Source organism: Vigna umbellata, chromosome 1 (genome assembly GCF_029865625.1).
Source record: "Vigna umbellata cultivar VRB3 chromosome 1, Vumbellata_1.0, whole genome shotgun sequence".
NCBI lineage: Eukaryota > Viridiplantae > Streptophyta > Magnoliopsida > Fabales > Fabaceae > Vigna > Vigna umbellata.
In genome coordinates this window covers 86710868-86736592 of record NC_142165.1, presented here as the reverse complement: position 1 = coordinate 86736592, position 25725 = coordinate 86710868, and the positions used below count along the sequence as shown (strand labels likewise).

The 25725-nt window shown below is 28.6% G+C and overlaps 2 protein-coding genes across 2 annotated transcripts; both read right to left on the bottom strand.

Moving 5' to 3' along the window:
- Positions 1-1969: 1969 nt before the first annotated feature.
- LOC124843781 (large ribosomal subunit protein uL2x-like) lies at positions 1970-3445 on the bottom strand. The gene is made up of 2 exons (XM_088104589.1): positions 2954-3445; positions 1970-2465 (listed from the first exon to the last, which is right to left on the bottom strand). Exons 1-2 carry the CDS (start codon positions 3391-3393, stop codon positions 2123-2125), a joined length of 783 nt encoding a protein of 260 aa, XP_087960715.1. The 5' UTR covers positions 3394-3445; the 3' UTR covers positions 1970-2122.
- Positions 3446-20179: 16734 nt separating this feature from the next.
- LOC124843792 (SAUR-like auxin-responsive protein family) lies at positions 20180-20649 on the bottom strand. Its single transcript, XM_088114375.1, has one exon. It carries the CDS (start codon positions 20559-20561, stop codon positions 20244-20246), a length of 318 nt encoding a protein of 105 aa, XP_087970501.1. The 5' UTR covers positions 20562-20649; the 3' UTR covers positions 20180-20243.
- Between the last annotated feature and the right edge of the window lie 5076 nt (positions 20650-25725).

Here is a 25725-nt window from a genome sequence, read left to right as displayed (position 1 = left end):
TTTAGATTTTTTTTACTTTAGATTTTTTTTATATGTAAAACATGTATTAGGTTGATATTCCAATTCAAATGCGAGTCTACAACATCTTTTTATAAGTCTAAGAAAATAAATATTATTGAATTAAAAAACTATATTTATATATTCATTTATTTTTAAATTTTTAAGACCAAAATATTTTAAATTTTGGAATAATGACAAATTCTTGTGAAAGTTATTAGGTCGAGATTAAGGGCTTGTTCTTTTGAGTGGATTTGAGGGAGTGAATTTGAGAGGATTTGAGATGATTTGAAGATAATTTTTTTTGTCATTTTTTTTGAGCAAATTTGGAGGTAAATGAGAGTGAATTTAAAAATAATTTTTTTTTAATTTGTCTCGTCAATACAATTCTATATTAATTCTCATAAATTTTATTTTCAAATTCACTCTCATTTACCTCCAAATTCGTTCAAAAAAATGACAAAAAAAATTATCTTCAAATCCTCTCAAATCCACTCAAAAGAACAAGTCCTAAAAAACCGGTTAAAAGGAAAAGAATTGTCTTCATATAGTTTGTCGCTTGAATTAAAACTTTTAACTTAAGCAACAAATATAAAAAATAAAATAAATAAATTCAACATGTTTCACAAACTTGGTTTACTTCACAAAAAGTGGTTTAAAATCCTAAATTATCAATTTTGGACCTCCTATCCATATTTAAAAACTCTTGTATCCTTATTTTTTTTTCTTTGATTTACACATTCTAATATCGATGTATACAACCAATTACTCTGACAACTTCATAACTAGCCCACAAATGCCTTGGATATATAAAGAAAAAATCATTTACTAAAAAATAATAACAAAAAGGTGAAGAGAACGTACAGTTACACTGGTTCGTTAAAGTGCTCAATCTCAAATGAAAAATTGAAGAACATATCACATGCCTAGATTACTTAAACTGTTGATATGGTATTGACTATATATCAAAGACCATCTTTCTAAATGTGTATACCTGAAATCTATGTATGGATGGATACAACTGAAGCAAGACAAAGACAGTGAGTTATTTTTTGTCTCAATGAATTCATGCAAATTTTGGTGTTCAACTCCTAGGACTTATGTGTTCTATTCATATGACATCGCTCTTTTGTTGTTCACAAAATTACTTGCACTTAGCTTTTTGAAGTGTGGTGCATATTATAATTATTTATATGTCCTTAAACTACTCATACAGTAACAATAAGTATTTCTTATATGGTAATAGTAGTGATCACATTCTCTCTGTCAAACATTTTCTACCCGCACTTTTTTCATTTCCTTCCTTACCAACAAAGGTAGAACAAGAGGATGCCATCTAAATTAATTACTATAAATACAGATTTTATCTTCTTTAAGAGGGTTACTTGTATCATCAAAGAAAATTGCAATTGTGTTGATTATATATGTACACACACATAGCATGCTCATCATAAAACCTTTAGACGTTTTTACGTAGCCCGATCCCGTTTACATTTAAAGCAAAACGTACACAACAAAGCATCGGTGGTAATATTTTATAATCAATCACCTCTCAATCTATAGACAACCCACATCATGAAAAGCTTAATAGTTGGATCCAAAAGAAGCCACATCATGAAAAGCTTAATTGTTGGATCAAAAAGAAGCCAGATTTAAGGTATTCAATAATCATCAATACCGCCTAAGTATACAGTAAATTATTCTGGGTTTGGTAATATACTTTCCGCTCAAAATATAAACTTAGACAGAACTGCTAGAGCTTCCACGTCGTTTTCAACATATTATGATTATATATGGGATTCTATTAAAAATAAAGTAAATTGAATATCGTCGTTAAGTTCTAGAAACCAGTGATGCCTAACATATGAGGTTATTTAGAAAAGCTCAATAAAAGAGAATAAGGAATCTTGAAACAAACCCCTAGTGCCACCAGAACAATAACAGTGCCATCATGCAGCTATAGGACATGTAATTCAAACAAATATAAATGACCGTCTATTAAAAACTCCATGTTTTGGGCAGAAAATGGTTTTCAAAAGAGAGATTAACATAACAGTCTATGAGAGAAAGAAAAAAAAAACTGAAAAACGAGCAATCAAATATACCAATCCTAACAACACTCTCCTTAAGCCTTATCAGCCTTGGCAGCAGTTGCAGCAGCTTGTCCTCTAAGACGACCAGTCCTCCTAGCGGCAATCAGACCAACCTTTTGACCAGGAGGAGCATCACGCCTGACAGTACTGGCATGACCAATGTGCTGGTGGTTACCTCCTCCGTGAGGATGCTCAACAGGATTCATAGCAACACCACGCACCTTGGGCCAACAATTCCTCTTCACCCTAAACTTGTGGTAAGCATTTCCAGCCTTAAGAAGAGGCTTCTCAGTCCTTCCACCACCTGCAACTTGCCCAATCATGGCTCTGCAGTCACTTGGGACAATCTTCTTCGCCCCAGATGGAAGCTTAATCCTATATCAAAGCCCGAACCACAATTAAACCAAACTCAAATCCCCCTCCCCCGAAATTTCAATGACAATCCAAGAACCATTATATCAAATCATAAAAATCATCAAACATTCCCATCACTAAATTATATATTATTCAATGCACTTTAATAAGAAGTGCTCTACCACAACAATCGAAATACACCCAACATTAATTAAAATGCATAAACCAATTCACCCAAATTCCCAACCTTCCTCGTCCATGAATTAAAGCTCATGCTAAGCACTTCAATAAAACATTAATCCAGTAAGGTACAATCAACCAGCGACCAAATGCCCCATAATTACAATTACAACAAAAATCGAATTGCGAAAGACGGAATTATAATGTTCCGAAAACTTGCAAAATCCTAAACAATTCTACCCAAATCCTAAACCAGTAAATTGTAAATTATAATGAGCAATTCAAAATTGAAAATTCTAACATAACAAAAAAAAAACGCGGATACGAACCTAGAGGTGTCATTATCAGGGTTGTGACTGATAACGATGGCATAATCGCCGGAAGCCCTAGCAAAGACACCACGGTCACCGACATGGTGCTCAACGTTGCATATAACAGCTCCTTCAGGGATAGAGCGAAGGGGCAAAACATTACCAACTACGAGAGTGGCCTTCTTGCCACAGTATATGAACTGACCCGTATAAAGGCCTTCGGCGGCAACGAAGAGCTCGTTTTGCTTCTTGTATCTGAATGGGTGGCGGAAAGTCACCTTGGCAAGTGGGGCACCGCGGCCAGGGTCGTGAATGACGTCGGTAACGACACCCTTGAGGTAGCCATTCCGCTCCCCGAAGTCCAGGCTCCGGAAGCGAGCCGGTCCCTTGCGGTGGTGGGTGTGGGACTTGAAGACTGAACCCGCACCCTTACGCTGTGCACGAATCACACGTCCCATTGCACTTCTGCAATGTTCGATAACCTACCGCTGAAATGGAATAAGAATTCTAGGTTAATGGAGACTTACATAGGACTAGTATTTTCAGTGTTTCAGTCATGCGTTTTCTTTTCTTGGACTTAGGTCAACATGGGCCGGCCCAAACCCCATAAGATTTGGATTGTGTAAGGTTATGGTATGGTTTGTTATCGGAAATGACATTATAATTCCTTTTTTATAGTAAAAAAACTTATACTTTTTTTCTTATTTTTATTATTAAGCCTGATCGAATTCAAATTAATTTTTTAAAAATGGAGGTTGTTTTTTGAAATACTTCTACTTTAACTATTTAAATTTCTAGTATTTAAATCAACAAATTCAAAATAAAAAGGCAAAATATAGTTCTTAAAGAAGACACACGTGGAATATCTGAAGTACTTGATAGTCTTTTGTAGATATTACCGAGAAGTCACGGGCCCATTTTCTAAATAATAAAAATTAAAAAAACATATAATATTTATTAAAACAAAAAATATTATTAAAATTATAAAAAAGTAATCATAAAAATAATTATAAGAGATTAGTTTTTATTGTTTTTTATAATTTTATTGTGAATAGTTATTTAAATTTTAAAAAAATTAGAAGAAAAACAATTATAAAACATAAAGGTATATATATTAAGATCCAAATTATGTTAATATGATTGACAACTTTATTTTATTTTTTAATATTTTGAGTTGCATAATTATTTATTAAAATTTCATTAGAATTAAACAATTTCGGCAATTTGGACTGAATGGACTTTTTAAATTAAAAATAATTAAATAAGAAAATGAGAAAAAATGTTTGACGCAATTCAATGTTTTTTTTTCTAAAAGTAAGTAACGGAAAGGATAAGAAAAAAGAGATATAAAATATGTAAAATAGGAAACTTAAAAAAAAAAATTAGACCCTTCTAAGAGAAGTGAATATTAGAAGGGAATATTTTTCCTAATAAATCATATATAAATATATTAAAAAAATTGGACCATGTAAAATTTCGGGACCTTAGCATGTGTATGTGTGCCTTTTTTTTCTATTATAGATAATTACTTTAATTTAAAAAACGATTAAATTTAAAAAAAAACTATTTAAATAATTAAAATAACAAAATAATTATTTTTTATTTAAAAAATAACTAAATTTAAGGTAACAGTAAAAGCATAATTATTTTAATTTAAAAAAATATGTAACAAAAATCCTCACTGGAACGCCCCGACAATTTACAGGGAATATTGACTGTCCCACACCGAAAAACTTTCCAGAAGATCACCCAGCTCCCACACCGTGAAAACTTCTCAGAAGATCACTCATCCCTAAATTACTCCAGGCTAAGTACGCTTAACCATGTAGTTCTTATGGATCAAACTACCGAAAAACAAATACATTTTGGTGATATGAGTAACCAAATCAATCCATTTAAGTTATCCTTAAACTGTATAGTCTCATACCTATACAGTCTCTAGATCTCTTTCATTCCGGTGTATGTTTGATTTATTCATGTGTCCCTTTCACTGAAAGCCTGCCAGGAGCCGCTCCTTGTCAGTGTCCCTTACACTTCGTGCCTCTTGTACCGGCAATCACTCCCTACCCTGGTCAGTGCCCAGATGTCACACTCACTATACATAATTCTGATCTAACGAGATTTAGTACATGCTTTCAAAAAAAAATACAAAAACTAACGGTTAATTCAACTAATCTAAAAATTTGTGAACCGTTAAAGAAATCAAATAAAAAATGGTAAAAGATGAAAATAGGCTAAATAAAATAGTATAAAACATTTGTTATTTTAAATAATATTATCATGTATGGTGGAAACTTAAATCTAAATAGTATATACTTTATTATTTTAAAGGTTAAAAGCTTATAAAAATATATTATTTTTAATCTTTAATTTTACTAAGTTATAATACTATATATTCTTTTATGTTTATATTTATATTATCTAATTATTTATACTGTTTTATTGATACCAACTCAATCATTTTTCAATCAATGAACTTTTGAACCAGTGTCCTAATTATTAGTTTAGTGACTTATCTAAAGTCCACAACATATCAAAATCAAATTGATTAGGACTCTTGAATGAAAATATGAATTATAAGAGGAAATGTGAAGTATAGTATGGAAATAACAATAATATTAATCCCCAAAAGAGGCATATCGGTAGGAAATTAAAAATAATAATATTAATTATAATAATGAAAAAGATCATTCACTAAAAAAATAATAATGAAAAGATCAAGGGAACATAGACTTATGCTCGTTGGTTCAAGTGGTCTATCAGAAATGCAAATTGAAAAACACATCACATGAAAACTATTGACTGACTATATATCAAAGACCATCTTTCAAAATGTGTGTACCTAAATTCCGTGTTTGGATGGGAACAAAAGCAACTAAAGGAAGACAAAAGACAGTGATTTATTTATTGTCTCGACGAATTAATGCAAGTAGAAATCAAAGCTGAACAATTTGTTTGAATTTTGGGAGACACACTTGGCATTTTCAATTTATAAATACTTAGAAATGGTTTAGTTTTTGTGTTTGGTATAGGGTCTCTTTCATGATGATTTTTTTTTGTGAGAAAAGAACATTACCTAACATAGTAGGTTATTATCTATTTTGATTCACCCAAAGAAAATGCAATCCTTTTTGCTAAAGGTATTCTAGGCAATACATATACTTTTCAAATTCTAGTTGATTGGAATAAAATTAGGAATATAAGAAATACAATTTATGATTCGGCTCGTAATAGAATACATAAAGCAAATTATTACAGCTATTATTTTTCGAACATGAACAATTCATAATGTACGCAGATATGTTATATTATCAAACTTATCTTTCCCAAAAGAAACATGAGTATATCTTAAAACAGACTAATTCTACTTGAAAGCAAGAGAAAGTAACAACTTTGACAATTTTTTTGGATTGAATAGACATAAACGATAGACATTAGTCTTTAAACAACAACTTCAAACAAAAAATTAATAATAAAGTGAACTAAGGACTCTTTTTTTCACTAATTGTTTTTAAGAAGGAAATTGTTGAAAATCTACATATAAGTTTAAATTTTTTATTGAATAAATGTGAAAAAAATAAGTATCTATTACCTTAAGATTTTATTGAAGTGATGTTAATATATGATTTGAGTTGAGTTTGTGTTTTATTGGTGATATATTTTCTGATATATCTCCACTCGAAAAAAGTTATCACGAATTCTTTACTTTAAAGATGTTGGAACAAATATTGTCAGGGAAAACTTATTGGATTTTTCTTCTCTTTAAAGACCAAATGCATGATGAGAATGGATAGAACATGTGGAGTGAAGTTAGTTTCTTTTACTGAAGGATGACCACATGATGAAAGTTAGATCAATATATGATAAAGGGTATGAGATATAAATATGGAGAAAAAGGAGAATAAATAAGACAATAAGTGAAAAGAAAAAAATAAGATTGGAGGGTAATCACATTAAAACTAGAACAACATACAATGATCAATCTATATATTTAGTTTATTGAAAATCAAAATATGTTAGGAATTAAGTCAAACATTAATATTAATTTTACCGTTGTTTTTTTTTTATTTACTATTACATTCATTATATATATGCAAATATTTCTGGGACTGAGAGACTAACCTGTTGATGTGTCCTTTTAGCTTCCGAACGTCTGGATCACCTGCTTTTCTTCAACCTAGACTGCTCGGTCACCTTCAATCTACTATTGTTGTCCGATCGGTGTTGGTGTTGACCAATTGGTCTCCTTCTGGACGAGGGGGAGGTACCTGGAAAAGACACTCTGACGCCCAAGTTAGGCGTGTGATTTGAAGGACGTTGGTTTGAGAATGGGTTCAGTGTGAGTGAAACGTATTGATCAATGATCAATCTATATATATATATATATATATATATATATATATATATATATATATATATATATATATATATTTAGTTTATTGAAAATCAAAATATGTTAGGAATTAAATTCAACATTAATATTAATTTTACCGTTGTTTTTGTTTATTTACTATTACATTCATTATATATATATATATATATATATATATATATATATATATATATAATGAATATATATCAAGTATAATAGTTATATTAGAAGTATCATTTCTTTATTCATCTTTCCTTGGTGTTATGTTTCTATATGGTATCAAGAGCTACAAATGATCCACCACGATTCTGAAAATTGTGGACATATTCTAGTCTTTTTTTATCTCACATTGAGTAAGTCAACCAAGAACGATTCTTTATATTATGGTACAATTTCTTGAAGTGAAACAAGAAGATAGAAGAACCTCCAAAGTTTGATCGATAAGAAATGGTTGGAATGGGTGAAATTATATAAGGAGCATTGCCCGTCTTTTACAACAAGATGTTTGATGATTGGAGGATTAAAATGGTAGCCGTCTTTGGTTTTCAAGATGTGGTTTCCAAGATGGGCTACCAAAACTAAGGTAGAAGGTCACTAGTGAGGAAAAGAATTGCAACATTTGTTTGAAACACATGAATACAAAATAAATGAAAGAAGACACTTTCAAGAACAAGCTATCCAAATAAGGTCTAAATATAAAAGGAAAAGTAAAAAAGTAAAGAAGGAAAGAAAGGGCACAAACAAAAGTCTAATAATAAGTCTAATGATTTTAATGATTGTACAAAGACTAAAGATCAAAAGGTGAATGCTTCTTCCTATGGAAGTAAGGAGTGGAAGTTTGATAAAAGAAATTGACATGTTATAATTGCCAAAAATTTGGTCATTTTTTGTCGAGATTGTTGGGATGGAAAAAGAGTAAAGAATAAATTGAAAAATCAAACAAATTTGGTATAATATGAAAATTCTGATTCGGTGGAGACGATGTTAATGATTCATTGAAGATAAATCATTGTACTATTTGAAATTAGAATTAGTATCTAAATTAGTCATTATAATAACTAATTATTTTTTAATTTTAAAATTGGTTTCTATATAAACTTTTGTTGTTGTAGTGTTTATTATTATTTTTATTTCTAGTTCTACCTTTAAGTCTATTTAAGTGTATGCCTTTTGAAGGTTTAGTTAGAATTTTATAAGATATAATATAAGATCAATAATATTGAAATCTACAATACAAAAAATAATAATTGAAACTAGAAATATATCATTTGCATTTAAATAAAAAATACGAGATTTTAAAAAGTAAAAACTACAATAGCTACCAAAAATATATGCTTATTTATAAAAGAGATCAAAACTAATTATACAAAAATACTTTTATTTCTGTCATCATTTGTATCTATTTACCTATTATTAAATAAATATTTATACTTAACACTCTTATAGTTAAATAAATTAGTACAACAGTTTTTCACGTTTGAACTACCACATAACTATTTTTAAAATTTTAACCTAAACTTAGTGAGCAAAGTTATGGGATACATTTATACATAGGACCACACAAGCCAATTCTGAATAGCATCTTTGGGACTCCCTGCCACAAAACCCCCACGATCATATGTAATCTTAAACTATCCAAATTAAAATTCAGAAAAAAAAGTTGTTCTGTATATTTATGAGGCTATGTTTGGTTTCACATCTGTTATTATTTGTTAAGCAGAGGACAGAAAAGAATTGAGGGTTTGATTTTCTGGACCCCAGATGATTCATTCCATAGACAAGGAGGTCCCATTTGCATGTACATCAAATTAAGTATATGTGTTTGTTTCTCATCATATCACAGCTCTATAATTTAACTGTGATATCATCAATTATGGAGTTTGTAAGGACTCTTTTGAGGTGCCACTGATATAGATCCAATGTCATATGTGCACCATAATTCTAATGTGGTGAAAAAGAAAATGATGTCACCACTAATGGTTTCGACACCTTTGTCCTTATATGTGGGCTGGAAGCGTAAATGAAACATTATTATCAAGAATGTTATGTTTGGATTTAGACCCTCTAACTTCCTTAATCATGCTTCGGATGAAATTCCAAACTCCTACTATTTCAGTTCATACGAATTTAGTTAGGTCATATACTTGTTAGCTTATATATATAATAAAGGACATGTAAAATTTATATATACAATTTTGTTTCTGATAAGTTTAGGTTTCAGAAGTTTTCTCAGATTTAAATATTTTAAACTAAAAAAGCACTTATCAATGCATATTTACTAATGTGTGAGGGAGAGATCTGCTATGCCATGTTGCATTTTGTCTCTGTTAATTATGTGCAGGTTTGCAGGAAGGACATGCTGAAGAAATGATAATGACAGACTACATGTTAAGGTCTTTAATCGGTTGGAATGAATATTATTCTAAGATAAAGGTGAAGATATGTCATATAGCATAATAAAAAATAAATCAATAGAAAATGCAAATATATGAACAAATTTTATGGTAAGAGAAGCGTAAAGGAAAGACTAATAATAAATGCTAAGAACTGAATTTTAAATCTAATTTAATCTCATAAAATTGGTTTATAAGGTGAGTTTTGCACACAATATTATTAGGATAAGCTCTAACATATCTGATACCAAATTAAGAAGTAGACTTTAAGGTAACTCAACTCTACAAAATGAGCTTAGGTAAGATTTACACTCACTTATATACTATAATTTAATCTTATCTTTAGTCGATATTCCAACAATATACATGTCAATCTCACACCAACACTGTTGAACTTATTCTAAAGTTGAATATCATGTTTTGTTATATACACAATAAGTAATTATGAGATTAGATAGCGAATTTTTTTTAAGAGATATATATAATATAATGTAATAAGAATATGTGATTTATATATATATAACTTGTATATTAAAAAGTTGAAATACATTTAAGTATTTGTGGATAGAAAAAGAAAGTGATAAGAAAGTTTGAATCCCATGAGATAGAAGCTACTAACGGCAAGATAACAAAGAAATTAATGTTTGATGTCGTGACTAGGAGCCATCTTTTCCGATGGTAGGATATTTCTCCTACTTTGTGTTATTATATTCCATTGGTGAATAAAACTTTCTTTCAATGAGAAAAGAGAATGTGACATAATGGTCAATTATGTATCAATTATTATATGAGTAATCACGACTAACACAGTGGTGACCATGAACTAAGTCCTTAGAAAGTTGTTTTCAATTTCATGGTATACCATACTGTTCAATACAAAAAAAAAGCATATCAGTTATGTTAGGATCCAGTGGTTCCTTTCCTTACAAAGAACATTTATATTGATGAAGAAAATGAAGGTGTTGACGACAGAGAACATATTCACCAAACAGAAAACTCTCCCCATTTATTACTGTGTCGTGGTTTCAAGGAACCACTATATTGCATGGATCAAAGGCTCACCCATAAATAATCAGATAAATTCGTAATCTCTGGAACATTAAGCCTGAAAGGTATGTTTTTCCCAAAGGATGAATCTAAGGTTCCTCTCGAACGATGACTTGAAAGACGGATATACTTTTCGATCAAACCATCAATGACATCTATTGAAATTGTATGGTATATCAATTATTCAGATCGATGAGTACACTTTTTGGGCATATCATTCTTGAGTTGATTACTCTTCAATGGTTATTTTTATGGATTTTTTTTAGTCGATTACATTGTTTAATCATACTAACTGATTACCTTAATGATCACTTGACCAAGTGATACTAAGGATCAGATTATTCACTAGTCAATAATAATAAAAAATTAACAAATTAATGTGATTAATCTATAATAATTATTATAAATAAAAGTTTAAAATATAATTGATGACATATATATATATATATATATATATATATATATATATATATATATATATATATATATATATATATATATATATACCTTTCTAATTAATAATGTACTTACTATACTATAGTATTGAAGTACTTTCTCCGTATACTATCCGAACAATTTTGAAATTACAAAGAACTTTTAAAATCGAACGAAAAAAAATAGAAGTGATACAAAACAAACAACTAAAAGCATCGATCTTACAAAACCAGAAACCAAAACTTTTTTTTCAATTTTAATACAACTTAGTCTGAGAATTCTATATTTTACATTAGATAATATCAAGAAAATTAAACACTTTGTTAAAAAAATTTATAAATATATTATTTTAAAATTTTAGATAAAGAATCTCAAAACCTTATTTATATGTCTCTTAATATATATATATATATATAATTATTCATTAAAATCATTTTTGAGTGAGATTAGACCTAGGAAGTTATTAATTGCTTAATTCATTTCAAACTCTATATCTTTATATACAAGTATTAAGATTGATCAATTTTAAGTATAAAAATAAAAAAATAAAATTTAGTAAACAATAAGAACCTGAGAAGTAATCAATCTTCTTCTTATTTTTAAATTATTAATAATTATAATTTGTAATAAAATGGTTTCATTAAATATTTGTTTTGTTTTGATGGAAGAATTAAATATTATTTATGGATATTTATTAATTGATGAAACTTACAAACATTATATACCAAATCGACACGTGACAAAAGAAAATTATTATTAAATATATTAAAATTTCAAATATATTAATAAATATGTTATCTTTCTGCACGCTTTTTTATAATATCTTTTTCTTATATATCGCCTTCATTTTACTTGTTAGGAGATTTTAATATGTTTTCATACTCAGACACACGAACATGAGTTCTATGATTTTAACATGTTTTTAATGTTCCAACTGTCAAAAAATTATTCAATTGTTGATAGTTATTGTCCTCAGATATAATTTAGAAACTAATATAATTTAGTCAAATTTAATCTATTTCTAGAATAGTTACTAATAATTTTTAGAAAACAAATGTACCAATTTTTTTTTATAAATTCAGTTATATATGATATTGTTAATTATTTTCTTTAAAAATATTTAATATCTCTTATATGTAAATATTTTCTTTTATATTTTATCATTTGAAAGAAAAAGAAAATATTTTATATAAATTTTGATACTTATATATTCATATTGAATTCTGGTTGGTCAGTCTTTACATTCTGAATCTGTTTCTGGTGCACATAAATAGGATATTTCTTTCTCAATAGGATTTATTTAATTCACAAAAGTGATATGGTTGAAATTTTGATTAAAAAATACAAGCGCCTACCAGAAATCGATTTCTAAATCACAATAATTTATCCTCACGTTTCTTTATGGAGAACTGTCAAAGTCAACTTAATTTATATGTGTTGACTAACTGTATAATAAATTAAAAATGAGTTAGTTGAATTTGATCAATGAGTAAAAAGTTTTATAATTTAACTCAATTTACTACATATTCATCAATTTAATGTTTTATTCTTTTAATTTATTTTATATATTTATTGTATAAATTAATTTAACTTATTTTTTTTATAACATCATCAAAGTTTAGTTATCCTTTTAGATAAACTTTTTCGTAAAAAAATATAAAAATAATAGTTAAAAATTAAAAATCTAAACCTATATAAATAAATAAATAAAACATCTAATTATTCAGATATTACTAAACATAAACACTTTAATATTTAAAAAATAAAATCATTAACCTGTATTATTAATTATAACAAAAATAATGAGAGTTGTCTAAATATAAAATGGATAAATATAAGTAGGCTTAAAATATGATTTTATTTTTAAATTTTTCTAATTTAAACATTTTTATCTAATAATTTTATTTTGCTCTTTTTTTTTGTCTAAATCTTTTTAGATATTATTTTTTAACCACGAAATAAAGTGATTTAGACAAGTATAAAATATATTATTAAAGACAAAAAAATAATTTGAGACGAAATTTTTTTTAAAAAAATCTTTAAATTAAACAAAAAAACATTTAAATCACATAATAATGGTTAACAAATCATTTTTTTTCTTATATTGTATGCTATAAAATTGGAATCACCTATCATCTTCTTTCTATAAATTGCTAACTAGTTAATTTAAAATATTTACATATGATTTTTGAAATAATTATCATAAAAATAAAAATAAAATGTTAAATGCTTATTTTGACATATTTTCTCATCAAATTGATACATAACTCTTAGTTAAAGAATTTTTTCCTTACTAAATGATGGAGTCACGTATAAAAACAAATTCTTAAAATGAAGTAAACAATTATTTGTAAAAGGAAACAAAAATAATGTATTATATTTTAGGAATATACTTCTTCGTGTCCTCAATTCATAAAACTTATATTTTAGATATGATGAGAATATAAACAATTTTATTGTTGGTAAAGACATATTTAAAAACCTTATAAGCTTAAATTCATGGATGCTTCTAAATTAAGGAGTGATAAATTGAACTTAATGAAAAAAAATTAGGTTTGAAGTAAAAAAAGTCTCACACTTTATGGGAGAATGGTTGAAGTTGAAAAATGAGTTGAAATGTCATTACATAAAAATAAGGGTGGTAATGTGGGATAGTTATACAAGAAAAGTAGGATAAATTGAAATTTTGTACATGTTGACCCGCTTAAGTCTATTTATATACGGTGCTAGTGCACGTGTTCTCCTTTTCTTCACTGGCAGCAAAACGGTCCCCTCCTTAACCAGCAACGGTGTATGCCTTCTGTAACGTCCCGGCAACTCACAGGGACCGTTGACTGCCCCCACAGACCACCACCAGGCTTTCCAGTGTGCTTTGTCCTCACTCGCACACTTTCTGGGAAAACTTCCCAGAAGGTCACCCATCCCAGAATTACTCCAGGCTAAGCACGCTTAACCATGGAGTTCTTATGAGTCAGGCTACCGAAAAGTAAATGCATTTTGGTGATATGAGTAGTCAAATCAATTCCTTTAAGCTATCCTTCAACCGTATAGTCCCATACCTACACAGTCTCCAGATCCCTCTCATTCCGGTGTATGTTCGATTCATTCATGTACCCCTTCCACCGGAAGCCTTGCCAGGAGCCGCTCATTGTCTGTGCCCCCTGCACCATGCTCCCTGCACCGGCGTCACTCCCCGCCCTCGTCAGTGCCCGGGTGTCACACCTTCTCTTTCTCTTAACTAGTGACGAAGTGGCCAATGTCCTATGTTTCTCTTCATGGACCACGAAGTGCATTGCTTCCTAGCCAGCAATGACAGTGATCGTCCTTTATTCCACTTACTAATGACAAACCATTACAATACCCTTTGCTTGTTATATATGTGTTTTTTCCCTTTCACTTTTATGCAATTTGATTTAGTTTATAATTTGTCTTCTACTTTTATGCAGGAAATAACATGTATCTTTCAAGTTTTATTTAATTTGTATTTATACAATTTCAAAGAAAAATTCATAACATCGAATAGAACATTCAAAACTTTAAACTCATGCAGGCCAAAGCTAGTCAACTCACAAGCTAGGAAGTATGTGAGGCGGACCAACCTAACCCACATTTTAAGGGTCAAGTATAAGTCTGACCTAAACGGGTTGGGTTGACTCGCATTGTCACCCCTACATACAAATGAAAAATTAAGAAAATATAATTGGGAAAGCCAACAAATATATACTACAAGAATTTCATTAATTATCAACAAAATAATACTACCAACGAAAACAAATATGCTAATAAATATGTTTTTATCGATGGATTTCACATTTTTATTTTCTAACGGATACTTATGTCAGTACAAAATCCGTAAAATCTAAGAAAAATTCATCGATAAATTGTAATTATTATTATTGATGGATATTTTTGTCTGTAACTTATCATCACAATTACTAACAACCAAAGTCGTCAAAATTGTCAATCGATAAATTATATTAAGGGGAGATGAGTATAAAAAAGAAAAAAAAGAGGAGAAAGAGGGAAGAGATAATGATGGTGGTGGAGGAGGAGGTGACTTAGTGGTAACATAGAGGCTTGTTGGTGATGTATAGGTGGAGAAAGTTGGTGACAATAATGATGGTTACCAGAGTTAGAAAAGGAGGTGAGAAGGAGGATGAGGTGTAGGAAGAAGAAGAAAAGTAGGAAGAGAATAAGATATTAAAATAAGAAAATAACTTAGAAGAGGCGGTAGCGTGACAATGTAATGATGACGAGGAGGAAAAAGATGAAAAAATAAGGAAAAAGGAAGAAGAAAAATGAAACCAGTCACACATTTTAACGACTCATGTTACTAGAGAACATTTATTAACGACCATTTAGCGATAAATTTATGATCGTTAGTATTTATCAACGGATATTTTTATCCATTGATAAAGTTTATCGACAACCACTTTACCAACGAATTTCTACTCGATGATAATCTGTCAATAAACATAAGATAAATTATGTTTGTCAATAATATGCAATTTTTTATAATAATATTACCATGTAAAATTTTATGTTGAAGGTAATTTCAATTTTACTTGGTCTTACCATTGGCTCTAACCTATAAAGGAAGATTTCTCTAATAAAGAGCACAAACTCCACCTTATTAGTTGATTTTGTAAAATTAAGTTAAGTTTAAATTTTATTTCTTAAGACAATATCAAGTCATTTAAAGTCTATCTTGACGAGAATTGTTCTCTGTTGGATCTATAGTGTTACCTGCTATTAGGAGATTTATTGTTTGTTAGGTTTATCATGTCACCCCGTTATCGAGATGTTATCAAATTATCTATTAATGTTAAATCTCATACTTAATATACATATATTTTGACATGAGAATGTGTCTTGACAATCCTACATCAATTAAAGATAAAACAAGTTTGTAATATTAAAATGAGTGCAAACTTCGTTTTCCAACTCTATTTGTAAAATTGATTTAGATTTCTTAAAAAATACTAATGGAACTATCATAGTCAACCTAATTTATATGAGTTGACTAATATTAAATTAAAAGTGAATTTGTTTAATTTGATAATGAGAAAAAAATTTATATTCCACTAAATTTATTATAGATTAATGGATTTACTGTTTTGATTTTTAATTTATTTTATATATTTATTGTAGTGGATTAATTTAACTTGGTTTTATATAATAACATCATTAAAATTCATTTATCTTTGCATACAAAATTTCTCATAAAAAGTTATAAAGATAATAATTGGAAATTAAAAATCTAAATTTATACAAAAAAGTAAATTAAGCATATATTTATTCACACAATATTGAAAAAACATTCTAATATTTAAAAAATAAAATCATTATACTGTATTATTAAATAATAAATAATTATAATAAAAAAAATAACAAAAATAATAAAGAGGTTTCTAAATATATAATGGATAAAAATAAGTAGGCTTAAAATATGATTTTATTTCAAACTTTTTTTTAAATTTTAACATATGTATCTAATAATTTTATTTTGCTTTTTTTGTCTAAATTTTTTAGATAGTATTTTTTAACAACGAAATAAAGTGATTAGATAAATAAAATATATTAAATAAAAATAATAATTTGAGACGAAAACAAAATTTAAAAACTCCGTAAAATTAAAAAAAACATTTAAATCACATAATAATTGTTAACAAATCATTTTTTTTTCTTATATCGTATGCTATTAACATTTGACTCATCTATCATTTTCTTTCTATAAATTGCTAATTAGTTAATTTAAAATATTTACATATGATTTTTTAAATGATTATCATAAAAAAGAAGTAAAATGTTAAATGGTTATTTTGACATATTTTCTCATCAAATTGATATACCATAACTCTTAGTTAAAGAATTTTTTTTTCTTACTAAATGGTGGAGTCTCACGTATAAAAAAAAAATCTTAAAATGAAGTAAACAATTATCTGTGAAAGAAAAAAATAAAGAATTTATTATCTTTAAAGAATATATTTCTTTGTGTCTTTAGTTAATAAAACTTATATTTTAGATAGGATGAAAATATAAACAATTTTATTGTTGGTAAAAGTACATTTAAAAATCTTATAAGCTTAAATTCATGTATGCTTCTACGTTAATGAGTGATAAATTGTACTTAATGAAAAAATTAGGTTTAAAGTACAGAAAAAGTCTCATTTATGGGAGAATTGTTGAAGTTGAATTATGAGTTGAAATGTCTATTACATAAAAAATAAGGGTGGTAATGTGGAATGGGTCATGCGAGCTCGTACAACTAGAAGAAAAAGTGTGGGACAAATTCAGATTTTGAATGTGTTGATCTGCTTAAGTCTATCCCAGATAACTTGCAGTCTGCTGGCCTATAACCAAAGACAACATGTGTACCCGTTTTGAATTTTTCCTAATCCTAAAGCAATAATCAAATTCACATGCACACACAAAGGTTATCTCTTTTTTCCCCAAAATGTAACAACGGACTCAACTCAACCACAATAGGTTCCCCTTCGCAACCAGCGACGCCAATGCATGTGTTCTCCTTTTCTTCATCGACGATGAAGTGGTCTCTTCACTAGCAAGCAACGGTGCGCGTCTTCTCCTACTCTTCATTGGTGACGGAGTGGTCAATGTCCTATGTTTCTCTTCACCGGCAACGAAGTGCGTCCCTTCCTAGCTACCAATGACGACCAACGTCTTTTATTTCCATACCAATGACGAACCACATCAATTCCCTTTGCTTGTTATATATGTATTATTTGCCTTTCACTTTTATGCAATTTGATTTAGTTTATAATCTGTCTTTTACTTTTGTGTGGGAAATAACAGGTATTTTTCCAATTTAATTTAATCTATATTTGAGAAATTTCAAAAGTAATTTCATAACATCGAAGAGAATATTCAAAACTTAAAACTCTTGAAGGACAAAGTGAGTTGGCTCACAGGCTAGGCTGTTTGTGGGGAGGTTCAGGCTAACCTGCATTTTGAGAGTAAGTGCAAGGCTGGCTTAAACAAGTTGGACCAACTCCCATTGTCACCCCTACATACAAATGACAAATTGAACAAAATATAATGGATAAAGCCAACAAATATATACTATGAGAATTTCATTAATTATCAACTAAATATTTCTGACGAAAACAAATATGCCAATAAATTTAAGTTTATTGATGAATTTCACATTTTAATTTTTTTTGACGAATACTGTCATTGGTATGAAATTCATTTGTAAAATTTGTGAGAAAGATTCAATAAATTACAATTGTTATTATTGATGGATATTTTGTTAGTAACTTATAATTATAATTACGACAACAGAAGTCGTTAGAATTGTCCATCGATAAATTATATTAAAGGGAGATGAGCGTGAAGAAGAAGAAAAGAGGAGGAGGAATAGATGGTGGTGGCTTGGTGGTGATGTAGAGGCTTGCTAATGAAGTGTACGTGTTAAGACGTTGGTGATAGTAACGATGACCGGAGTTAGAGAAAGAGATGGAGGAGGGGGATAATGAAGTGGAGGAAGAGGAAGACAAATCGAAGGAGAATAAGATACCTTAAGATGACAATGACTTAGAAGGGACGGTAATGGCATGACAACACAATGATGGCGAGGAGGAAAAAGATGAAAAAATTAAAAAACAAGGAAGAAGAAGAATGAGACAAATCTCACATTTTAACAACGGATGTTACTAGTGAACATTTATCAATGACTATTTAGCGATGAATTTGTTGTAATTGGTATTTATTGACAAATTTATTATCCATCGATAAAATTTATCGATAACCACTTTACAAACGAATTTCTACCGAACAATAATTCGTCAATAAACATAAGATAGATTATGCTCGGGAGTAATATGTAATTTTTTTATAGTAATATTATCTTGTAAAACATTATGTTGAAGGTAATTTCAAGTTTTTTCTATCATTGACTCTAACCTACAAAGGAAGATTTCTCCAATAAGAGAGAACAAACTTCACATGATGAGTTGATTTTGTAAGGTTAAGTTTAAAGTTTGTTTCTTAACATGATATTAAAGTCATTTAAATTTTATCTTAACGAGATTTGTTATTTGTTGGATATAATGTCATTTGCTATTGAGAGATTTATTTTTGTTAGGTATATCATATCATCCGCTATTGAGATGTTATCGGATTATCCATTAATGTTTATCTCATACTGAATATTCATATGCCTTAACATGCAAAAATATGTTAAAATTCCTACATCAATTAAAAATAAAACAAATTTACAATATAAAAGTGAATGTAAATTTCACTTTACAAGTCGATTTGTAAAATTGATTTAAATTTCTTAAAAAAACACTAACGGAAACAATTAAGAGAAATAAAAATGAAAAAGAAAATAAGGACATGCACGAGAAAGAGTGAAGTCCACTCATAAATTTATCTTACTTTTGAAAGAAATTAATTGTATATGTTTTATTTTTCTATTATTATGTATAGTATAAATTAATATTATATATATTATCTCTTCTTAAGTGTGTAAATGAGATGTAAATCACCAATTTAAAAATTCATGGATAATTTTTCTTTTAACAAAAATAATAAAATTATTGCTACATTTCATATGTATGAGTTTCGAGGGTGGGATATTATGGGAAAGCAGGTGTGGATAAATAAAATCTTATAAAATACAACATTATATTAGAAAACTGTATTTGACTTTACAGGTGTTGTCACATCGGCATTAGTAAAATCGATCGTGGCATCGAAACTCAGCCATGCAACTTTGAAAAGAATGAGAAAGAACCAATAATTCTTTCACGCACCACACGTTTGAATGTCTGAAATAAGCTCTTCTTGGGAGAAAACTAATCACACATCTTTCAATTTCCATTTACGAAGCCAATGACTTCAACCAGAGTGAAAATAAAGAGGGGATTGAGTCTGTGAAGCTAAAAATAAGATTAAATAAACGTAGAACTGAGTTTTTAGAAGCGGCAGTGTAATTAAGAAATGAAACGAGATGCAGGAAGTTATATACAATTAGAAAAGCAAAAGTAAAAATGTTATTTGGGGCTTAGAAAATGGTACTTGAGAGAAGGGTAAATTATGATCTAATCATTGAGGTAAGAAACTCAAAAACAACTTCATCACACGGGATGGTAAGGCCCATATCATGATTGAAGCCAAACTCCTCTTCAGCTCTTTGGAGAAGAGTTTGAAACTGTGGATGAGCCAACCATGAAATTGGGACAATATATCTTGTCCTGTTTTCACCAACATACACTGCAAAGTGCCCTTTTGGCACATCTTCTGGAAGACCCTCTTCATCGTATCCCTGTTTCTTTCCAAAACTCGAACACCTTCTCACTATTTGCTTTATCACTTCTGCTTGCGGTAGCTTAGTGGATTTTCTTATGGCCATTATGCTCTGTTCTTCTGTTACTTGCTCTGAAACTTTTTCTCAAAAACAGAGGAGAAGGGTATCTTAAGTGTTTGTTTGATTCGTGAGAGTGTGGAAATGAGACGCATTTATCGTTGGTGAATGTGGAGAAGAGAAAATGAGGAAGAGAAACAGGGTCACGTGGATGTGGGGACATGTAGCAGACCACGTCCAAAATGCTCGTACATGTCTCTCACAGTTGCAAGCATCAAAGGAAAAGATTCAGATTTTTCTTTACAAAAATTATACCTGTATTAGTCATACAAATGTACAATGCAACAAATTCATGCCTTTAATTATTATTTTTTTCTATTTCCAAGTTTCACTTTAAATTAATCTAATTCGGTATTTGGATAACCATTATTTTCATAAACAAAAATATCCAACCATTCGATTTTGGATTCAACATATTTGTCTCTTATTGAAATATACATAAGTTGAAAAATATAAGACATTTTTCAAATATCTCACATCTTTAAAATTTGAGAATAATTAATAATAAAATTAAATATATTTTTAATCTTTAAATTTGAATACAAAATTTATATTTCTTTATTTTAAATTTAATACAAGATGATCATCACACTTAAACAAATAAATAGATATACTTTTTCAAATCTAATTACATGGTATTTTATGGTAATGATTAAGTTGTTTATATTATTTAATAAGGACTTAATACATAAAAAGAAATAATGTAATTAGTTGAAAAATTTATATATATATTTTTAAAATTTAGAAAGTAAAATGTATTAAAATTTAAAATAAAAAATCTAATATTATACGAAAGTTTAAGATTAAGATAATAATAAAATATTTAAGATCAATCTTAACTTTTAAAAAGAAAAAGTATTGAAAGCAGGTTGAAAAGTTGGAGATTTATTAGTGGTGGAGATTTAAAATGGTGGAAATTGAAAGATTTAATTATTTAAAAGAGTTAATAAATGATTTTGGATGTAACGAGGACAAGAAAAAGGATAGAATGAAACTTAGGTATTGTTGTGATGGATAACACAAACCTGCTTTATACAACTCACTTCACTCTGTCCCATCACATTATGCTTCTATAAGGATTCCCAAATAGTGATTAAGCTCAAAGTCATACCAAATTATCTAATTCTCAACTCAATTAGATATCCCATAATAGATAAATCACATTAGTGTTAATAAAAGTCCTCATCCTGCAATCCAAACACCAAAAACATTGCAAATGAAAAATAAATTTTTGAAATAGTAAGGAGATGAAATATATTCCATGGAATAAAAAATAATAATGAGGCATATTTAATGCACCGGCGAAGTTGTGTTATGAAAGAATGGAGATATAAGAGGAAATTAAAATCCAAGTTGTATGGTTGTTGCTTCCCTGAAAAGGAAGGTGGGACACTTTCCTTCTTACACTCTTTTCAGATTCATCTCTGTGCCAAATCTCATCTCCAAATATTATCTCATTTTTCAATAAATCTCTTTTCGAAATATATTCACTTTACTCTCTGCTTTCACCCAATCCTTCATTCTGCTTCTTAACTTTCTCAAATATTCTAAACTGTCATTTTCTTCTGTCATTTTTTAAGAAACTACTTCTATCTTTCAAGATATTCATTGCATAACAAATTAATTTATATTAATGCTTCCCATTCCAGAAATCAAAATAGAATTGCTAGTTACGTATGAACCAAACGCTTAATTAGTTTATGATTACATATGAATTGGTCAATAAATCGATTAATAAACTGATCAATCAGATTAAAAATAAAATTAATATTAAGAATAATTATATTAATTCTAAGTTATATCATTATTATTTAGGTTATAATTAAACCAACATTAATCAAAAATTCATTTTATTGATTGTATATTTATTGTTAGTGTTATTAGATAAATACAAATTTTAATATTAGAATATTTTTTACAATCAGTTTGACCAAACAAAAAGAAATTAGAAATAAAATTTTGATCTAAACTTAAAAATTAGAAATTATTTAAAGAAACGAATTTAACCTCGTTAAGTATGACATGGTTATTTCTCTTCTCACTTTTTTGTCTAAAATTTGTTTTCCTGAACAACTTTATTTCAACCAATTTCTTATCCAAACTCTGGCAAATTTCGAAAACTATTTTAAGTATTTAAAAACTAAAAAGCATAGTTACGTTTTTTCATCTATCATCCTCTTAAACTCCCTTCTTCCATTTTCACACTCTACCTTCTCTAACCGTCATTATATCTAAACAAGGTTTTTAGTTGCATTTTAAAAACTAAATAGGTTTAAAAAAAATGCAACCTTGCTTTATTTTCTTAGCATCTTTTTTCTTTATAGTAGTTTTTTCCAAAGGAAAACAACTTTTTCTTTCAAAACAAAACAAAACTCCTGTTACCTGTTTAGATGAATAGTAAAATACATACCACATAGATGATTAATAATAAACAGAAACATGTTTATTTAAGATTAAATATACTTTTCATTTTCAAATTATTATTAAAAAGATTATGATTCATCCATAAACTAAATTATAAAATATTTCATTTATGTATTTCATAAAAATAATATAAAACATTTCAAAAGTCGTTTATTAAAGATAATATTTTACACGACTTTCACGAGACTTTCACAAAATGTAAGAACCAAATAATTTATAATTCAGTTTAAAATTAATTTTTTTAATAATAATTTAGGATGAGAAAACCCCAATTAAAATCCAACTGGGCTGGATCTATATATATGTGTAACCCTCCCAAAAGTACATTATTAACTGAGTGAGAGTGTAGTTTTGTGGGCATGGAAATTCTATGGAGAAAGGGTTTCAGCACATCAACTTCAGGGACAAGAATAAGCAAATCTTCCATTGAAAAATCAAAGTGTCCGATGCATCAAGTACAATGAAATCCCACTTGTGCAAATGGCAAGTGTGAAAGATTGCAATCACCATAAATCCTATGCCATAGACCGTAGAATGGGAACAATATAGATACAGGCGCCTTATATATTATCCTTCACACTTACACATGCCTATAGATCCAAACATTTTTATTTATATCTTTCACCTTTTACATATCTTTCATTCCATTTTCTAGTTTAAAACCAACTAAATCTTAAATTCTAATTCTAACAAAAGAGGTACCTTTTCATATATTAAAATTAGTTTATGCATTAAATATATAAAAATTATCCCATTTGATTTCTTAGTTATATGGTATGATCAGACAATAATATGATAACCAATCGGATGAAATGATTTGAGGGACTTGACCAGCAAAAAAGCTCACAAGTCACAAGTCAAATAAACGACCCGTCAACCGAACGGCCCAAAAGGAGAGGAAGCCGAGCGAACATATCCTAACATATCAATCATTCTTAAATACTCTGTTAAATGATAAACATTGCATAAGAGGTTTTGGGTCATGATTAAGACTTCAATAATATCAGACCCATCTCAAAACCTATAAATAGAGGTCAAAGGTAAAATAGTAGGTGAGTTCATTTATTGTGAATTTAAGATTTTGTTATCGTACTAGTTACTGACTTAAGTATTGAAGTACCTTTAGCATGTACCCCAGTTTAGAGCATGAACAAGGAAGAATTTAGGACTAAGATACGTACTTTTACCTAAACTAATTTGAAGTAAAGTGTAAATGTGTGTTTTGTAAAGATCCTCAATTTTACACCCGAAACATTAGTGATGATTTTAATTCAAATTATCGAATGATATTCCAACTCTGATATTTTTTTTATAATTTAGTCACTAAATTATTAACTCTAAAATTGAGAGTTAATCCATAATCAAATACCACAATTAAACTTCCGTTTATATTCAAATTCCTAACTACGAGAAAGTAATAACTAAAACTACATACAGATACCATAAATGAATAGAAATTCACAACCATAAGAAAGTCAACAACTAAAGCTCCATACAAATATCATAATCAATAGACTATGACAGAGAAAAAACAAGTAAAATATTTCTTAACCTATTCTCATATAAAAAAACAGAACACCTGAACACTTATATAGAACTTATCTTCCATCTTATTATCTTTTGTCGATCACTCAAGATGTTTATAATTTTTTCCATCTTATTGTCTTTTACTAATAACGTTAGTGATGCGAAACAATTTAGTGCATTATATTTAATACTGTTTTATTTAGAATTAGTTGAATAATTTTAAATATTATTATATATAAGACAATGCGAAACAATTAGCTTCCACATTTTTGTTTGATTTTAGTCCTCGAAATTCACCATCCTCTTCTAAGTTTCATATTCGCTTTAAAATTTGGTTTATATTGAAATTAACGGTTGAGATAATAAGCAACGATATGAAGTGGCCAACGAAATTGGTTGTGGTATTTCTCGTCAATCATATCTCATACGGACAAATAACTAAAAAAAGGAAATAAGTTGAGTAAGAGTTTGCTTTTGAAATTAGTACAACAAATATTGCAAACCATAAATAGTTTAGGTAACACTATTACCTTTTCTTGACATCACTTAATACATTTTTATCTTTTCCTCAACTTGGTCCACTGCCTCAGAGAGAAATCTCATGACTAGTTTCTCATGTGAATCAACCATTCAAAACACTTTAATAAAAAGGAGATTCGTCCATAAATTACAATCTCTTTTTTCCAAAACTCATCCAAAATCACATTTTCAACCAAATTTTCATATTGTGTATTTGCAAGCCTGATGTTTTTCCGTCAACCACTTATAAAAATTCTAATAAAAGGATCTTGCTCTCGGTAAGGAACCCGAAAAAAGGTATAATGTCGCAAAATAAGTTAAATCCAATTCAACCTTTTTCCTTTTTAATGTAGCCTTTTGTGTTTCACTCTAGAGAGTCGAGGATCAGTCTCACTTGTTCTAATATGGTGTTCAAAATCTTGATCATCCAATACTGTTTCAGAGTTGATCGGTCTTATTGAGGTTGGCCGGTAGAAAATACTCCGACCTTCAAATCAGATATGTTTATCAAAAAGTTTAGTAAAGCTAGATCATGGAAAAAATGTTTTATCTTCATAGCATATTTATATTTATAAATCAAACCTATTAAGCACTCGTTAATAGTTGTTATTATTTTTATTAATTGTCCATCAATGACGGTTATCGTTATTGATTATTCTTTAATTACTCCAATGGCTGCGTC

What these genes read in the sequence shown, in the direction of transcription:
- LOC124843781 (XM_088104589.1), bottom strand. Translation starts at nt 3,393, where the DNA reads ATGGGACGTGTGATTCGTGCACAGCGTAAGGGTGCGGGTTCAGTCTTC. An exon ending in CCTGATAATGACACCTCTAG is followed by an intron (nt 2,466 to 2,953) that starts GTTCGTATCCGC and finishes GCTTTGATATAG; the next exon opens with GATTAAGCTTCCATCTGGGG.
- LOC124843792 (XM_088114375.1), bottom strand. Translation starts at nt 20,561, where the DNA reads ATGGCCATAAGAAAATCCACTAAGCTACCGCAAGCAGAAGTGATAAAG.